The sequence below is a fragment of the Pteropus medius genome, unplaced genomic scaffold (genome assembly GCF_902729225.1).
Source record: "Pteropus medius unplaced genomic scaffold, Ma_sr-lr_union100, whole genome shotgun sequence".
Taxonomy (NCBI): domain Eukaryota; kingdom Metazoa; phylum Chordata; class Mammalia; order Chiroptera; family Pteropodidae; genus Pteropus; species Pteropus medius.
The window spans coordinates 15397187-15413201 of NW_024354503.1; the positions used below are offsets into that span (position 1 = coordinate 15397187).

General features: G+C 49.7%; 2 protein-coding genes across 7 annotated transcripts; one reads left to right on the top strand and one right to left on the bottom strand.

Annotated features, from left to right (window-relative positions):
• Positions 1-737: 737 nt before the first annotated feature.
• On the bottom strand, positions 738-12298 carry KLC4 (kinesin light chain 4). Of its 4 annotated transcripts, none has more exons than XM_039854497.1 (16): positions 12202-12288; positions 10329-10611; positions 9108-9338; positions 7613-7694; positions 6795-7005; positions 6241-6328; positions 5001-5102; positions 4588-4761; positions 4181-4280; positions 3928-3980; positions 3655-3725; positions 3364-3472; positions 2666-2806; positions 2266-2381; positions 1861-1924; positions 738-1201 (listed from the first exon to the last, which is right to left on the bottom strand). In XM_039854497.1, the coding sequence occupies exons 2-16, from the start codon at positions 10584-10586 to the stop codon at positions 1151-1153; spliced, it is 1851 nt and encodes a 616-aa protein (XP_039710431.1). In that variant the 5' UTR covers positions 10587-10611; positions 12202-12288; the 3' UTR covers positions 738-1150. The 4 variants fall into 4 exon arrangements, with proteins under 4 accessions (XP_039710431.1, XP_039710430.1, XP_039710432.1 ...); XM_039854496.1 differs by lacking the exon at positions 12202-12288 and adding an exon at positions 11305-12176; XM_039854498.1 differs by lacking the exon at positions 12202-12288 and adding an exon at positions 11733-11910.
• On the top strand, positions 11652-15966 carry MRPL2 (mitochondrial ribosomal protein L2). 3 transcript variants are annotated; one of them, XM_039854507.1, is made up of 7 exons: positions 11652-11778; positions 13750-13918; positions 14434-14575; positions 14686-14801; positions 14878-14988; positions 15274-15347; positions 15706-15928. In XM_039854507.1, exons 2-7 carry the CDS (start codon positions 13789-13791, stop codon positions 15916-15918), a joined length of 786 nt encoding a protein of 261 aa, XP_039710441.1. In that variant the 5' UTR covers positions 11652-11778; positions 13750-13788; the 3' UTR covers positions 15919-15928. The 3 variants fall into 3 exon arrangements, with proteins under 3 accessions (XP_039710441.1, XP_039710440.1, XP_039710439.1); XM_039854506.1 differs by lacking the exon at positions 11652-11778 and adding an exon at positions 12047-12183; XM_039854505.1 differs by lacking the exon at positions 11652-11778 and adding an exon at positions 12443-12624 and having other exon boundaries at positions 15706-15966.
• Positions 15967-16015: the final 49 nt, after the last annotated feature.

Genomic DNA, 16015 nt, shown 5'->3' on the forward strand with positions numbered 1-16015 from the left:
TGGCTGGGGTCTGGTTTGGCACTGGACCAACCTGAACCCAAAGGTAGAAAACAGACTGGGCTCAGAAGGGCAGGCCGAAGGCTGTTAAACAGACAAATTCGTCCCAAGTCCATCTCCAGGCAGTCTGGGCTGTGTCAGGGCATGGCCAAGTCTCCAGCTGTGGGGAGGCCCAGCACAGCCCTTGTTCCAGGCACCCCCCCACCCCCCACCCGCAGCGCCACCACCCCCACATTCTTTCTTTGTTGTGAAAGCAGCAAGGGGTGTAGGAGGCGGGTCAGGAGGAGTCAAGCTTTAGAAGATGGGCCCCAGCTGCTGCTCAGGCCTCCAGGATATGCCGAGAGGGGATGGATAGTGAGTTCCCCTCTGGCTCTGGAGGGCCCCCCAGGCCTGCTTAGACCTCCCTTCCCCCAAGCAGCTGGGAGGAGGAGGGGCAGCCATAGAGGGCCTCACAGGCCAGGAGCAGTGGCGCCAGGACTCCAGGGTCCTGCCACATGGCCACCACATGTCCCTGACAACCCAGTCCACAGCACCTTCTCCTTGGGTTGTGGGCCTCCTCCCCCATCCCCCAGATGCCTTCCTGCAGGCCCTGTTGGAGAGGATACAAACAGGGGAAGGAAGAGAAATCCAAGAATCAACACTCCTCCTGTTGCCCCATCCATCACTGCCCCTCATCCTTCTGTGAAAGGCCTCTACACAACCCTTGCTTCCTACCCTCTTCAATCAGGACTCAAGTGGCAGAATAGTTACCTGATTCTTTTATTTAAGAAAAGTGAAATACATGGACCTGAAGTGAGGCAGCAGAGGGGACAAGAGAGGCCAGGGCAAGGCAGCTTGCTCGGCCAGCCCCAAATCCTCTGACAGAAAAGCCAGCAGCAGACTGCATCTCTGAGGTGCATACCTGCTCCTTATCCACCTTAGGGGCCTCAGAGCTAGCTACTCTAGAGGACCACAGGATGGGGAGAGGATGTCCTGAGGGTCTTTCTTGAGAGGGATTCCTGAGGAGGGAGCCGAGACCCTGAGGGCAGCAGCAATCTTCTGGTTAACTGCTCTCCCTCCACTGTCCCAGTGTGAGGTTGGAAGAGCCAGGAGCAATAGGGAATGCTGTGAGGGCTATAGGGGGACCCAGCAGATTTGGAGGGTGAGTTGAATGTCAGCTGCTTGAAGAGAGGTCCACAGTACTGGCACTGAGGCCCCGGGAGACCTGAAACAAACAACATAATCCATCAGCCCAGGGACCTCAGGTTCCCAAAGACTGGAATCTATCTATCTCGTGGCTGTAATCTATCTCGGTACTCAGGATGGAGCCTGTAACCTCAACCCTAAGCTCTGGGGCTTTGTTCAGCCTTTGCTAGGATTTTCTAGAAGGCCATAATCTGGTGCAGAAAATACCTGAAACAGCCATGTGAATATTGGCATATACTTTGAATGTGTTGATACAAGTGGTCATTTCCCATTAAAATGTCATTACTGTTTTCTCAAATGTGGATGTGATTATTATTTTTCTTTTTCCTTTCTCTACTACTAAGTTCCCAAGGTAAGGCATACGGTGGCTGCAAGAGGAAGAGCAGTTAGAGTCTCCACATCTTTCTTAAACTATTCCTAATTCCAAAGTACCAGTTTAGAGAACATCAATTCCTGTTCCCCTCCTGATTTATTTGCTACTATCTCTGGCCTGAAACTGTCCCTTCGTAGTCACCACCCCCAGCAAGCTGTCTGCCTGACTCTGTCGGCCAACTCCAATTCCCTAGCTAGAGTCTTCATCCCAGATGCTTCTCCACTCTTCTCTAACTCCTGCTGGGCTTGCTCCATGGCTGCCCCTTCTTTCTCACCCACCAATATGCTCTCGAGCACAGCTCTCACCTGGAGGGGAGCTGCACTGGGTTGGTTCAGATAGTTTAAGGAGGCTGCCCGCTTCATGTTGCTGCTACAATGGAAAATAAAGAATTGAGGCCTCTTCTCTTCCCCTTGAGTGACCCTAAAGTTGTGGGCCTGCCACACAAAATCAAATCAGTCTCCCCACCATCTGACCCACCCACCACACACACACACACTCTCTTATTGTTAACCCCATTGGTTAAGAGCATCTCCTTAGGTGTCTTTTCTCCCCACTGGGGCACCCATTTTTCCTGAACTCTCCATGGCCATCCCATTGACTTCCTCCATGATTCTCTCCAAGATACTTCTCCTTCAGAGATGAGGGGTCAAGAGGAGTTGGAGGCCAGGGCTTACTTGCCTGCTTTGCCATATCTCAGTCTCATTCTGTACCTGGAGGGCCGAGGCTCGGCTCCCTGGAGTTTCCTCACCAGGAGTTCACTGCTTCTACGAAGCACATCACGGATCTTGCCCAGAGAGCCACTCCTCTGCAAGGTCCCACTGCCATCCTGGTGGAGAGGGATGGGGAACAGAAGCTAAGGGCATCCTATGCAGACTGGCTTTTGGGTCTACTCCTGCCATTTATTCTGCACATACATACCCGAAAAGCCCAGTGACTGAAGACAAGAGCCCTGTCACTAGCCAGCTCACAGAGATACCTCTGTGAGTGATGGGCTGACTGAACTGGAATAGGAACAACATGTTCTCACATCCTACATGGATGGGCTCAGAGCCTCTCACCACCACCAGCAGGAGGGGGCAGGAGAGATCAAAGAGCAATCATCAGACTTACCCCTGACCACTCCACAGCCACAGAGGCATCTTCACCTCCCTCGAATTTCACACTGCTCCCAGGACCCTCCTGGGAGGTCTTTCCACTGTCACCCTCCCCAAGCAGCTCGGCCACCTTGGTCTGGCTGATAGGATCAGTGCCCTGGAAGGAAAAAGAAGAAGCTGAGACTTCCCACTCCTCAACTCCTCAGAATGGAGCTTTCAAACTTTTTTTTCACCATCAGGAAAAAAAAAAGGATGACCTTATCCTTATGAAGTCCCAGTACTTACCACACATACTGGAATGATATTCATCTTTTCTATTTGCAATACATCCCTACACAGAATTGATTTCATGACCCACTAAAGAGCCAAGACTCACAACTTGAGAAACTCTGATGTAGGACTCCCCTCAACCTCAACCCCTTCACCCACACCACCCATGCCCCTCCTCAGTAGATTCTTCAAATTGTGAAAGCACAGGGCTTCCCTTTTAATAGTAACATTTAGTGAAGTGAACTTTGGAGTCCTGACCACAAAGGGTAGGTGGGGGTAAGAACACACTTAAAAACAACCATAACCACAAGAGTGTCTCACCTTCCTCTCCAAGTCTTCCTCCTCAGCCCCTCTTCTTATTCGTCAGAGACTCACAAGAAGCCTCAGTGGTCCCCTGTCCCCAGAGCCCTACCTTCTGGGCCCCTTCTCCTCATGGTCTCTGACCTGTTTCCGAGAACGCAGGGCACATTCCTCCAGGGTCTCAGCTGCCTCCAGCTTTCCCTGGCGCCTGTACAGAGCTCCTAAGTTTCTCAGAGTGGTGTTTACTGTTGGGCTGAGGGGGAATGAGAACAGGGAAAGAAGTGAGGATGGGTTCAGAAAAGAAACAGGAGAGAGAGGGAGCAGAGCTAAGGCTGAGTAAGGGAAGGTCAAAAGGAAGAAGAGAAACAGTCCAAGAAGATCAGGGCTTGGATGGAGGGCATCAAAGGCCAAGCCAGCTTCTCACTGGCAGCTCACCTGCTCACTTTGCAGGCCTTGTACCAGCCTCCATACTCAGCATAGGGTGTGCCGCCCTCACGTTGCCGGCTCTGCATTAGGATAGCAGGGGAGGGGAAGCCAGAGATGAGAGTACAGAGATGCTGGGGTACAAGCTGGTACTGGGGTTGGGTGTAGACTGGGCTAGGGAAGGCACCATGCATCTGGGGCTGGTCCTTGGGTGGGGAGTGAGGAGCTGGGCTAGTGCAAGGAGTAAAACAGAGGTCCTGGTAGGCTGCCCGCCCCGATACTCACTTTGCTCATTTCCTCCCGCTCCTCTGCATGCATCCAGATGGGCTTGTGGTCGTCTGAGGGTGATACATGGGATGGGGTGGCAAAGTTAGAGAACTGAGCTGGACAGTATGGGGGGAGCCAGAACCCAGCGGCCCACAGGGGTAGACTAAGGGGTTTGGCTCCCCCTGGGAACTGCTGTGGCCTAACCCCCCACCTTTGGTCTATATATTTATTTTCCTTCCTGCAGTTCCCTCTTCAAATCCTCACCACTCACCATCCACAGACCCAAACTCCTGCACATGGGCACGGGTCAGGATCTCTTTGTAGAGTGTCTCAGCCTCAGCATATTTGCCCTGTTTCAGGTAACAGGAGGCCTGGTGGCAGGAAGGCAAAAACCAAGGAGTAGGAGATGGAGACAAGTCCTCAGCCAGCTCTGGGATTTCCACTTCTCTGGTTTTCCCCAGAGATCCTCCTCACACCTCCTTTCCTAGCTGCAGGGTCAAGAGTGATCCTGCTCTACTTCCAAGAGGCTATGGAACTTCCGCCTTCCCACTGAAATGAAGCAGATCCCTCGGCCCCAAAAACAGCCCCAGAGATGGGCACAAAGGCAGTGGGGTTAGTATACCAGACTATGATGCTTTCCCTTCTCCTCCTTCCACCTTTGCCCCTTTCCTCCCTTACCAGGTTGTTCTTAGTCCGGGCTACATTAGGGTTGTCTGGCCCCAGCTGTCCCTCGTAGATGGCCAATGCCCGCTGGTAATAGCGTTCCACAGCCTCATACTTGCCCTGGTTTTGGCACAACAGGGCCAAGTTGTTCAGCTGCTTTGCCACATCTGGGTGGTTGGTGCCCAGGACCTGAAGGGGAGCAAAAGAGTGATAGATGAGAATAATTATGTGTATACGTATGTGCATACTCACATGTGTGTGCAAGTGCATGCATGACATGCACCTGCAGGGAACGGGGAAATGACGGAAGAGGGAACAGGCAGAGAGAGGGGGATGAGAAATAAAGTGAGAGAAGAGGATAAACCAGAAGAGAGATGGTAGAAGAGGGGTGACAGCAGCAGAAAAGAATGGGGAGAGGACATAGGCACCTTTTCTCGGATCTCCAGTGCCCGCTGGCACAGTGGCTCCGCCTCCTTGTACTTGCCCCTTTTGCCATAGAGCACAGCCAGATTGTTGAGTGTGGCAGCCACCTAGGAAAACAGGCCTGTTCCCTCAGATGCTGGTGCTTTTAAGGACTTTAACAATCGGAAGTCCTCCCCAAAGCTGCACAATCCCAAGAAAAATGGACTCTGCCGCCCTAGCCAGAGGCAGGGGAGGGGAAACTGCTGAATTGAATGGCTCTGTGATTCTCCATGGGGGTGGTATCCCCACCTAGGGGCATTTTTAGACATTTCTGGAGGTGAGGTTTTTATATTTTTTTTCCTTGGGTTTTTTTGGGTTTTTTTTGTTTTTTTTTGGCAGGGGTGTGGGGGTTGCCATGAAAATTGGGGGCATTATTACCTTTTGGGGAAGCAAGAATGCTACAGATGTTCTGCAAGTATGGGACAGCTCTGCCAACTTTGAATGTCCTGCTAGACATTCAAACACTGAATGTAAGCTCTGACACTTGGGATATCAAGACAGGAGTTATATTTTCTGAGATACATCATTCCTGCCTATAGCATGTCATAACATAGAGAATTATTTTCACAGTTAGCTCATTTTCACAAATATTTTTCATTTTCTCCCCTTTGACAATCTATTGTTTGTCTTAGTATAGTATCCAAACTTATTTCTCTATTTCTCTTACCACATACAAATAAATCTGGTCTGTCGTTACTTATTCTAACACTGCATTTTAATCTCATATCCACCAATCTTTCTGCTCTGTCATTATATAGAATGGCTTACTAGTCTTACTTCTAAATCTAAAATTATTCATTATATATCAGACTACTAAGTTATGTCTTCTAGTATAGTTGTACTCAATACTACAACTGTTATTATATCGTATTTTTATTTTATTGTAATGTATTATGTTATTTTATTTTACTATAAATTGCTTTGTTTCTCTTTTATATTAATAGGGTATGTTTCAACTTTTTTTGGAAATTATATGTGTAAGTAGGTTACATTATCTATGAATTCAGTTTCAGGGAAATATTCATTATAGGAAGGAGTCGCTGGGTCTCAGAGTTGAGAACCACTGGAATTGGCGGACAGTGCCTAAAAGAAAGGACTCCTCCTGTTTCCTCCCTAAGCAACCCCAAGGACTGGGCTAAGGGCAGAGGATGGATGAGCTAAGAGAGGCCAAAGGAGCATGGGGGAAGGAGGGCAAAGAATACTGACAGCAGGGTGGTCCCGGCCCAGGGTGCTCTCCCGGATACTGAGGGCATCATTCAGCAGATGGGCAGCCTCCTTATACTTATTCTGGTCTCTGGAAGAGGACAAAAGTGACAAGGGGTTACCCTGAACTCTGCTCCCAAGCCATCTCCTTTCCTCCTTTCCTTAGGGATGATAGAGCTACATTTATGGATTGGGCTTCCCATGAGGAGACAGGAAGCCTGGTATGAGCAGTGAAAAGGGTTCACCAACACACCCATATTGGATGCATAACACTGCCATGCCAAGAGGAGGCCTCAAGTTATTGGACATAAGAGACAGAAACAGAGAAAGAGACCCTGCCAAAAGACAGACTGAAAAAGCAAAGAGCCTGAGAGAGAAGTATTTCCTGAGGTCAGGTATGGAAAGAATGAGTTCTGGTACAGAGGAAAGCCCCCTAGTGGCATGTATATGGGAGGCCCAGCAGGGAGAAGAGGTAGAATGGAGAGGAAGAATGGGAGCCAAAGGCAGCTCAATGTGGGAATCTGGAGGCAGACTAGTGGCGAGAAGACAATACTTACCTATACACCAAAGCAAGAATGTTGAGCATGGTCGCAACATCAGGGTGGCCATGACCAGATGTGCGCTCCAAGTCCTCCAGTGCCTGCTTGCAGAGTGGCACAGCTACCTCATAGCGACCCTGGGCTGCATACTGGATCACCAAATTGTGCAGTGTCCGTAACCTTGCTGGGATCTCATATCCACTGTGCTGGGCACTCTGGCCACGTGACACTAAATCATCCCAGAAAATGAACAGGAGACTTCTTCAGGGGACTCTTCCTCTCTCTTTTGCTGTCTGCCCGCCTCACCCCGACTCCATGTCTAATTCCACACCTGCACCTGCCCCCCACCAGGCTCTCTCTCTAGAGACCTGCCTCAACTGCTATTCTTTTGCCCACTCCCTTGCACCTGTTTGCTCAAATACTAATTGATACACTCAACATTTACTCATTAAGCATGAGCCAGGGGCTATGCCAGGGATACAAAGAGAAGAAAGACATGGTTCTTTCCCTTGAGGAGCTCACGTTCTTCCACCCCAGGACCATTCTCCCACTCAACTGTGAACTCCTTACTGGCGACACCCATGTCATTCTCATCTACCGAGTGCCTGGTGTCTAGCACAGTACCTAGCACATATTAAATGTTTAATAAATGTTGATGAATAAAGAATAAGGGATAGACTGAGGAAATCAAAGTACTAGCTTAGTCTCTGCCCCATCTCCAGAGGAAGTGGAGAACCTATTTCTGGATGGTGAGTGTCCTGAGGTGGGTGGGGAGCAGAGCTGGGACCAGCCTCCTGCTGCCCTTCTTCACCCTCCAACTCCAGAGACAGACTCACAGCCATTGCTGGGGTCTTCTTCCTCCTCGTTAGGGAAGAGGTCATCCAGGGAATCTTTGTTGGCATCGCCTTCCTTCTCCTCCTAGAAAGAAAGCAGCAGCAGGTCTGGGCCAAGATATCCCCAGTGACCTTTTCAGGGCCCCTCTAAACCATGAAATCCCTGACAACTGGGGCCTAGGAGAAGAACCCTAGGAAGGCCAGTGTCTTGCCAAGCTCAGGCCTCTCTTGTTTAACAATCTCAAGACTTTCCCTTCCTTCACACTGAGTTTCCTTCTTAAGCACTCTTTCTCCAGCCTCCACCTCTCTCCCCCTCAACTCTTATAATTATAGCCCTGTGTGTTTACATTGATTATATGTCTGTCCTGTCTCTCCTGGAGACAGGGAGTATGTCTGATCTTATTGACACGTACCCAAATGTCTAGCTCAGCCTCGTGCCCATCATCTGCTCACACCGGACTTAGTGTCCAACCCTTAATGTCTAACCTACTTCAATACTGGGCAAATTTGCTGTGCCCACCAGGCATTGCAGCCCTATACAAATACCTCCAACCCTTCTGCCCAGCTTTGCTAATGTGTCCCATGTACATCATCCTACTTTCCCTGGGACACACCAACTTTCTAGCCCTGGAGCTTTATCTATGACGGCCCCTACCCTTGGTCTAGAAAACTTCTCCGTCTCCTTCATTATCCATCAAACTCCATGTCAATTCCTAATCCGTTCCAATAAAAAAAATCCAACCTAAATGTTACCCACCCCTGTAGCCCACCTCCTCTGTGAATCTTTCCAAATATTCCAACCCCCAGGAAACTATCTACTTGGAATTTCTCCCACACTGACTGAACCACTCACTCAACATTGAATAACACTTGCTGCTTTGCATTGTCACATATATGTACTCATGCATAAGCCTTATCCCTACAGCTACATTATAAGCTCAGAAAAGCAGGAACTCTCTTTTTTAGTTCTTCACATGTTCCCTATTTTCCTTGAACTATTCAAGGCACCCTTGGTCTAGAAAACTTCTCCGTCTTGACATATCAAGAGATATGTCAATGCCTATTGAGGGTTAAATTTCATACATCTTGAGAGCAAATTTTAGGAGGGTCTTGCTCAGCTGGACTATGCTTTCCCTAATTGTAGCACTTAGGATTCTGGATTGGAATTGTCCAGGTGCTTATCTGTCTCTCTCTCAAGAAACCTGTAATTGTGAGAGCAGGAACTCTGTCTGCCTCATTCACTGTTGCATCCCCAGTACAGTAAGTGCATAGTGCCTGGCATATGTAATAGTCATTTAATTAAATGTTAATGTAATGAGTGAATATTGTTTCCCTCTTGCTGTCATCTGGAGTTGGAGTCAGGACCTGAATTCTGCCAGGTGGGGGCAGGTTGGGCAGCATTGCTGGCCCCTATAGATGATGGAGCAATTGCTCAATGTTTGTGATGATGCCCAGCTGTCCGCCCCCCAGGTAGCCAGCCTCACCTGTGCACACTTACCGTGGTGTGCCCATCTTCGTCATACTGCCGCAGCTGCCCTAGGAACTCCAGGTGCTTCTTTTCCTCTTCCAGCTGTGCCACAGCCTGCTCACTGCGCTGTAGCCGCTGCTGGGTACCCGCCAGCTCATCCCGGAGCCACTGGTTCTCCTGGCACAACCGCCGTACCTGAGCCCGCAGCTTTTGTTTCTCTGACTCCACTGTGCTCAGGTGGCTGGCCAAAGCCAGCATCACCTAGGTGGGCACATTCTGTGAGCACCAGACTCTGGCTAGGAGTGTTCAGGGATAGGCAAGAGGGGAGCCTACTGGTAGGCAGCAAGACTAGCAGGAGCCAGATGAGGTTGGGGAACGATGGCGCTACCTTCAAAATATACCCTGAATCTAATTTCTCACCACCTCCAAAGTCACCACCCTAGGGCAAGCCACCATCAATTCCTACCTAGATTACAATAGCCTCCTCACTGGCTTCCATGTTTCTGCCCTGTTCCCTTAGAGTCTATTCTCAACCTAGCAGCCAGATGGTCTTTTTAAAATGTTGTTAGACCAGATCACTCCTATCCTCAAAACATTCCAAGTGTCCATATCATTCAAAGTAAAAACAAAGTCTTTATGATGACTTACAAATTCCAAATGATCTGTCCTCCTCTCCCCAACCCCATTACCTCTTGAAACTGGTTTTCTATTTTGCTTCCCCTCATTCATTCTTCTGCAGCCGTACTGGCCCCTCATCGAACTCCAGTTCAAGGCCTTCACACTTGCTGTCCACTCTGCTTAGGATGCTCTTCTCCCATTTATTTTATGACTCATTCCCTTATCATCAAACTTTTGCTCAAATGTTATCATTTCAGTGAAGCCTTTTACCACCCTATCGTATCCTCTCTTCATACTCCCTAATCCCCTTCCCTGCTTTATTTTTATCCTTTTATCCTTAGCAATTACCACTCTGGAATACTGAATCATTTGCTTATTTATTTATATATTGTCTGCCTCCCCTAGTTAGAATGTAAGTTCCAAGATGGAAAAGATTTTTGACTGTTGTGTTCAATGATGTGTCTCTAGTGCTTAAAAGAGTAGTGCCTGAACTTAAGACATATTTACTGAATGAATGAATGAATGAATGAATAAATGCAAGTATCTAGGACAAGGGGATCCCAAGTGACCCCAAACCTCCGATCAGACAACTGCTCCTCTATGGGCTACTTGGCACCACTTACTCCCTCTCACCTGGGCCTCACTAAGCCCCAGCTCAATGTTTTCCATGGAACGGCGCAGCTGCCGGGCTTTCTCATGCACCAGCCCTTCTTCATGGCCTCCCTGCTGCAGACACTCGATGGTATGAGACAGGCTTTGCAGCACAGCCTGGTGTTCACTGTGTAGGGCCTCCAGCCCTTGGCTAACCAGCCGCGTGCTCCCCAGGATCTCTTCCTGGCTGAGCCGGTGTCCTGCAGGTTCATCCCGCTGCCCCAATACCAGGCCTGACATCCTGGCCAGGGGGAGCTTGCCTGGGCTAGGGAGAAACAACAGGGCTCAGGTAGGGTAAAGATAAGAGAGGCTGAGCGTCTTGGTTAGAGGATGGTGGGAATCCAAGTGAAGGGATAAGACAGACCATGGGTGACCCTGTGGGTTAATTGGAGAGAGAAACCAGTGGGGAGGGAGCCTACAACACTAAACACAAAACTAAGGTTGTGGGAAAGAGAGGGGGAGGAACTGACTTGAACGAAAAAAAGACAATAGAAAGAACAAAGGTCCTGAGAACTAGCAGAGGAATTTAACACTCAAGAGCAGAACAGAAAAGGAGCTGCAGAGAGAGGGCTTGGATTAGGAAAAGGAATCAGGAGATGAGAGACAGCACTACAGGGAACACAGAGGGTGTTTGGGGAGAGCTGCAAAGAGAACAGGGTTAAAGCAGACAGGAGATAAGCAGAAAATAGTGCAGAGGTTTCAGAAAAAGGAAAAGAGTAAGTCTCAAAGTTTTATCAGAGAAAAGAGGAAAACAGGAGCCTTCATCGCAGGACCCATACGAGAGGGCCCCAAAAGACTAGAGATCTTCAGGCTGAGTCACCTACAGAGCTAAGGCCAAACCTAGTCAGCCCTACCTCTTTCCCCACTAGACTTCAACCCAAATTTCCTATCCCCGGGCCTCAGACTGCTTCCTACTTTCTCAAAAGGGCCTTGTTTCTCATCTTTGAAGTTCTCTTACCTGTTTACAGAGCACAGCCCTTGGCTGTGGCACTCAGGCCAGAGCGCGGAAGAAACTGTTCAGCAGCTAGGGACTCAGAAGGATCTGCCCTGCCCAAAGTCCAGAAGTCCAGCGTTCCCACCCCTTCTCTCACCACTTCACAGCCACCCAGAGGACCTGGCACAGAGCCCCACCCAGGATAAACACCCTCCCTCCCCCTGCCTGCAGGTCTTCAAAGACGACCAATGTCCCTCCTCCTTCCCCAAGCCAACCTCTCACTCCAGGCCTGAGGAGCTATTTTCTCCCAAGAAAGGAGTGAGACTTGCTTGATCTGAGACCTGCGGCAAGGGGCGTGTCTGGTTACGGGTGAGGAAGACTTGGTCACTCCTGGCTCAATCACTTCCATGGCTCTGTTATGATCACCTACTAACGGGATCTGAGAAAGTCACCTGAAGGTGCCTCCCAGACGCCTGAGGATGCAGGGAAGAATGGCAGGTCTGCTGAGCTGCTTCAGGGTCACAGGGAAATGCGGTGCTTGGGAGTTGGCCTCCCGGGGCCTTGGAATGCGGTTAAGGAGTGTCCCAGGCTGTCGACCTGCCCTGGGGCCCAGGGAGGGGATAGAGTGAAATAGGCGGGGGCGACGGGGGAAGGTGCAGGTGGACTACTGAGGTCCGCAGCACAACAATCTCGAGGTCACTGAGTCAGTTGTTAGCGCAGGGGGTGGGCAGGCCGGACAGTCTGTCTGTCTGGACACTGAGGGGCGGGAAGAATCGCGGGGGGGCGGAGTTTTTGAGTCTGTCAAAAGTCGTGTGAGGTCTGAGGTCAGTCGGAGGCGGTTTGTTCATCTGTCCGAGAGTGCGAGAATAAGAGATAGTGGGACGTCAACCCTCAGCCCCAGAGGTAATCTCAAAGACTCACCCGCGATCTGTCGATCTGGCTGCCGCCCTGCCGGTACTGCCCCTTTAAATTCATCATGGCTGCCGCTCGAGGCCATTGTTTTGACGGCTCCGAGGGGCGGGACATGTCCCCCAGTCACGCGACCTAAGAGCCGCCCAAGGATTGGCCCTGACCACGCTCAGGGCGGAAAGGAGGTGTGTATCCAGATTGGTCTCGGATTCTCCTCCCGCCTCTTTTTACATCATATGGGAGCGACGGCTTGGGAGTCGTTAACGTCATCCTCGAGCGCCAGGGAATCTGGGTAAAGGTAATGGTGGAGTGCTGAACCTAGCGGAGCTGGCTACCCTCATGGCCCTGCGGGCACTGACCCGCGCTCTGGGCTCCCTGAACCTGACGCCCTCGGCCGCCGCCTCCCCCAGTCTGAGCCTGCTCCCGGCCGCCCAGGTAATCCACCTTACCCGGGAACGAGGCTGTTTCCGTTCAGGCCGCTGGAGAGAGGGCAACCGGAGATAAGTGGGGATGCGAGTCTGGTCAGGAGTCACGCCGGCCTATGACCTTCGATAAGTCACTCTCAGTCTCAGCTTTTTCCTATATAAGTGTTGCTTACACAGGGCCGCTGGATTTCTCAGACAAGATATTAGAGGAGAAAGTGCATTACGGATCACCGGTTGTACAGGTTTCAGTAATGACTGATATTTTGGGGGGTGCCTATCACAAGCCAGGCATAAGTAATAGAAGTTTGAAATAAATGAGATCTTTTCAACCACTCTATAGGTAGTTATTGTTCCCATTTTGCATATGAAAAAACTGATAAATAGTCTAAGGTCATAAACCAACTATTGGAGCTAGGTAGTCTGGCTTCAAAGCCTGAGCTCTTAACGATCATGACATCCATTAAGGATGGTGCGATTAGAGAATGCAGGGCAAGATACCAAGAATAGGAGCCTAAGGTGAAGGTATTACAAGGCCCCTAGTGGGTAATTGGTGAGTCACAGAAAAAAGTAGTTGTACGTCTTGCTCTTCTGGACCTCTCGGGCTGATGGTAGAGTTTGGCAGATGCACACTTAAAATTCAAAACCTACTCTGTGAAATTCTGGGAATACCACAGGGAACAAGACAGAAATGATCCTGCCTCTCCATTCATGTCTGAAAAACTCCCAGAAACATAATGCAAACGAGAAAAAGGCATCTGTCCCGATCGTGGTATATGGATGTGTGGAAGTTGCCAGCTCTGGAGAAGGGAGTTGTTTAGGGAAAGAAAAGTTTCCTGGAGGAGAGTTTTGAGCCACTTTTAGTAGATACACCAAGGGGAGAACATTCCATTGAAGAAATACATTAGAGGTCAAATGATCAAATGAAGAGAGGTAATCAACACACATACACCTGGATAAACATTCCACACTGGTATTGTGCAAGCTGGGAAGGGTAGAGTTTTTGGACAGCTCATCTGGGACACTTCCAGGAGGAAGTGGGTTACAAGCTAAACTTGGTTTCTGCTTTCTCCCTTGGTTCTATGATGCTTCTCCTTCAATTAGCTTTCAAGTGAAAGAGATTTCTGTTTATCTCTAGGTGAAAAACAATGCCTTCCTCCAGGTGCCCTCTGCCTCGATGTTGCTCCCCTGTCGCCCAGTCCTTACCTCTGTTGCCCTTAGTGCCAAGTTTGTGTCCTGGAAGAGTCGTACCAAGTACACCATTACACCAGTGAAGATGAGGAAGTCTGGGGGCCGAGACCACACAGGTGGGAGCAAGGGCGAGAGGATATAAGCAGTAAAGGGAAAAAACATGGTAGGGCCCTAAGCCTGTATTGATACAGGCAGAGAAATGTAATTGAAACACTCCTTCTGCATGTAGAATGTGTTTCAGAGCAAGAGAGTAGACTGCAAAGCAACAGACAAGTGGGCTGTGCTCCTAAAGACAATTCTAGGTTATTGAAGAAAACAGCATATACAAGCGTCATAACATTTTTCTTCAGACCCTTCAAAAATTGATAACAGTTGAAATTGAGCACTGTTTACATGGCCCTTAGTTCACTGATTTGTAGAGAATTTATAGTTTTATAGTTTCAGTAATCATGTAACTGTGTTTTTACCAAAGTCCATGTATTTTCCCCTTCCCAATTTACCCCATTGCCCATTGTGCTCCAAATTTTCATCATTTTCTGTGTGTGTCACAATTTTGGGAAACACTGCTCTCTGCCCAGGAAAAGTCTGTTCATCTGACCTTGGTCATATCCCCTCACTCTCCTGACCACAGGCCGAATCAAAGTGCATGGTATTGGCGGGGGCCACAAGCAACGTTATCGCATGATTGACTTTCTTCGGTTCCGGCCTGAGCAGGAAACCAAGTCAGGACCCTTTGAGGAAAAGGTCATTGTCGTCCGCTATGATCCCTGTAGGCAAGTTTGGGGTGTGGGGTAATGAAGGTATGGGTGAATGAGCTCTGTGGCTTTTCAGAAGATATGAGGCTGCCTAGATGGTCTGCTCACGAGTTCCTCACCCTGAACAGGTCAGCAGACATAGCTCTGGTTGCTGGGGGCAACAGGAAACGCTGGATCATTGCTACTGAAAACATGCAGGCTGGAGATATAATCCTGAACTCTGACCACATAGGCCGAATGGCAGGTGAGAGATGGCCACCGGATGTGTGTGGGCTGTGAAGCTGCAAGGGTTCTGGTGCTGATGAAATTCTGTCTTTTAGTTGCTCCTCGGGAAGGGGATGCACATCCTCTTGGGGCCTTGCCAGTGGGGACCCTCATCAACAACGTGGAGAGTGAGCCAGGCCGGGGGGCCCAGTATATTCGTGCCGCAGGTATGAGGAAAGGAGCTGCTTAGGGTCTTATAGTTTGGAAGGCTAGGGGTTACCCCAGGTCACAATTCTCTGAACCCATGGGCCCACATCTGGTTTGCTGATGGAGAAAAAGAAGGAAAACGAGGATGAAGAGGTGCTTGTGTTTTGACCTAAAACATTGCATGCATCGTACTTGTTATCTGCTCCTAAAGAGCAAAACAAGGGCAGTGTGTGGCCCCCCTTGTAAATACTCCCCACCTCCTCCTTTGTGGAAGGTGGCAAAGCTACTGCTTCCCCTCTCCTCAGGGACATGTGGTGTGCTGCTACGGAAAGTGAATGGGACGGCCATCATCCAGCTGCCCTCTAAGAGGCAGATGCAGGTATGTGCGTGGGTACAGGTAGGAGGATTCAGCAAAGGAGGAATTTTTGAAATATGCCTTTCCTGGCCAGGATAGCTCCCAGGTGTTTTATGTTAAGAACTGCCCCCAGCTGGCTCTGTCCTTTTCTTCTGCTTGACTAGGCATGCCTGGTCAGGCTGGCACCATAATGGAATAGGGAACAGTGTCTTTCATTTTCAACTCCTATAGGACCTGCACTCAAGTTCAATTATGTTGTGCTTTTACCCTGTCCTCTCCCTTCTCTCACTGAGTGTAAGAACCCTCCCAAGAGTCCTTCCCTCAACATTGTCAGGCTCTTTCCACCCACTGTGCATTCTCCACCATCTGCTTTCTCTGTCAGGTGCTGGAAACATGCATAGCAACAGTAGGCCGAGTATCCAACGTTGATCATAACAAACGGGTCATCGGCAAGGCTGGACGGAACCGCTGGCTGGGCAAGAGGCCTTCCAGCGGGTTATGGCACCGCAAGGGGGGCTGGGCGGGCCGAAAGATTCGTCCGCTGCCCCCCATGAAGAGTTATGTGAAGCTCCCCTCAGCTGTTGCCCAAAGCTGATATCCCTGGACTCTAATAAAATGCGCCCCCCCTCTCCAACCCCGTTTTTATCTGTTACTGTTTTCTGCCGGGAGAGATGCTACACAGTGGACCGGGA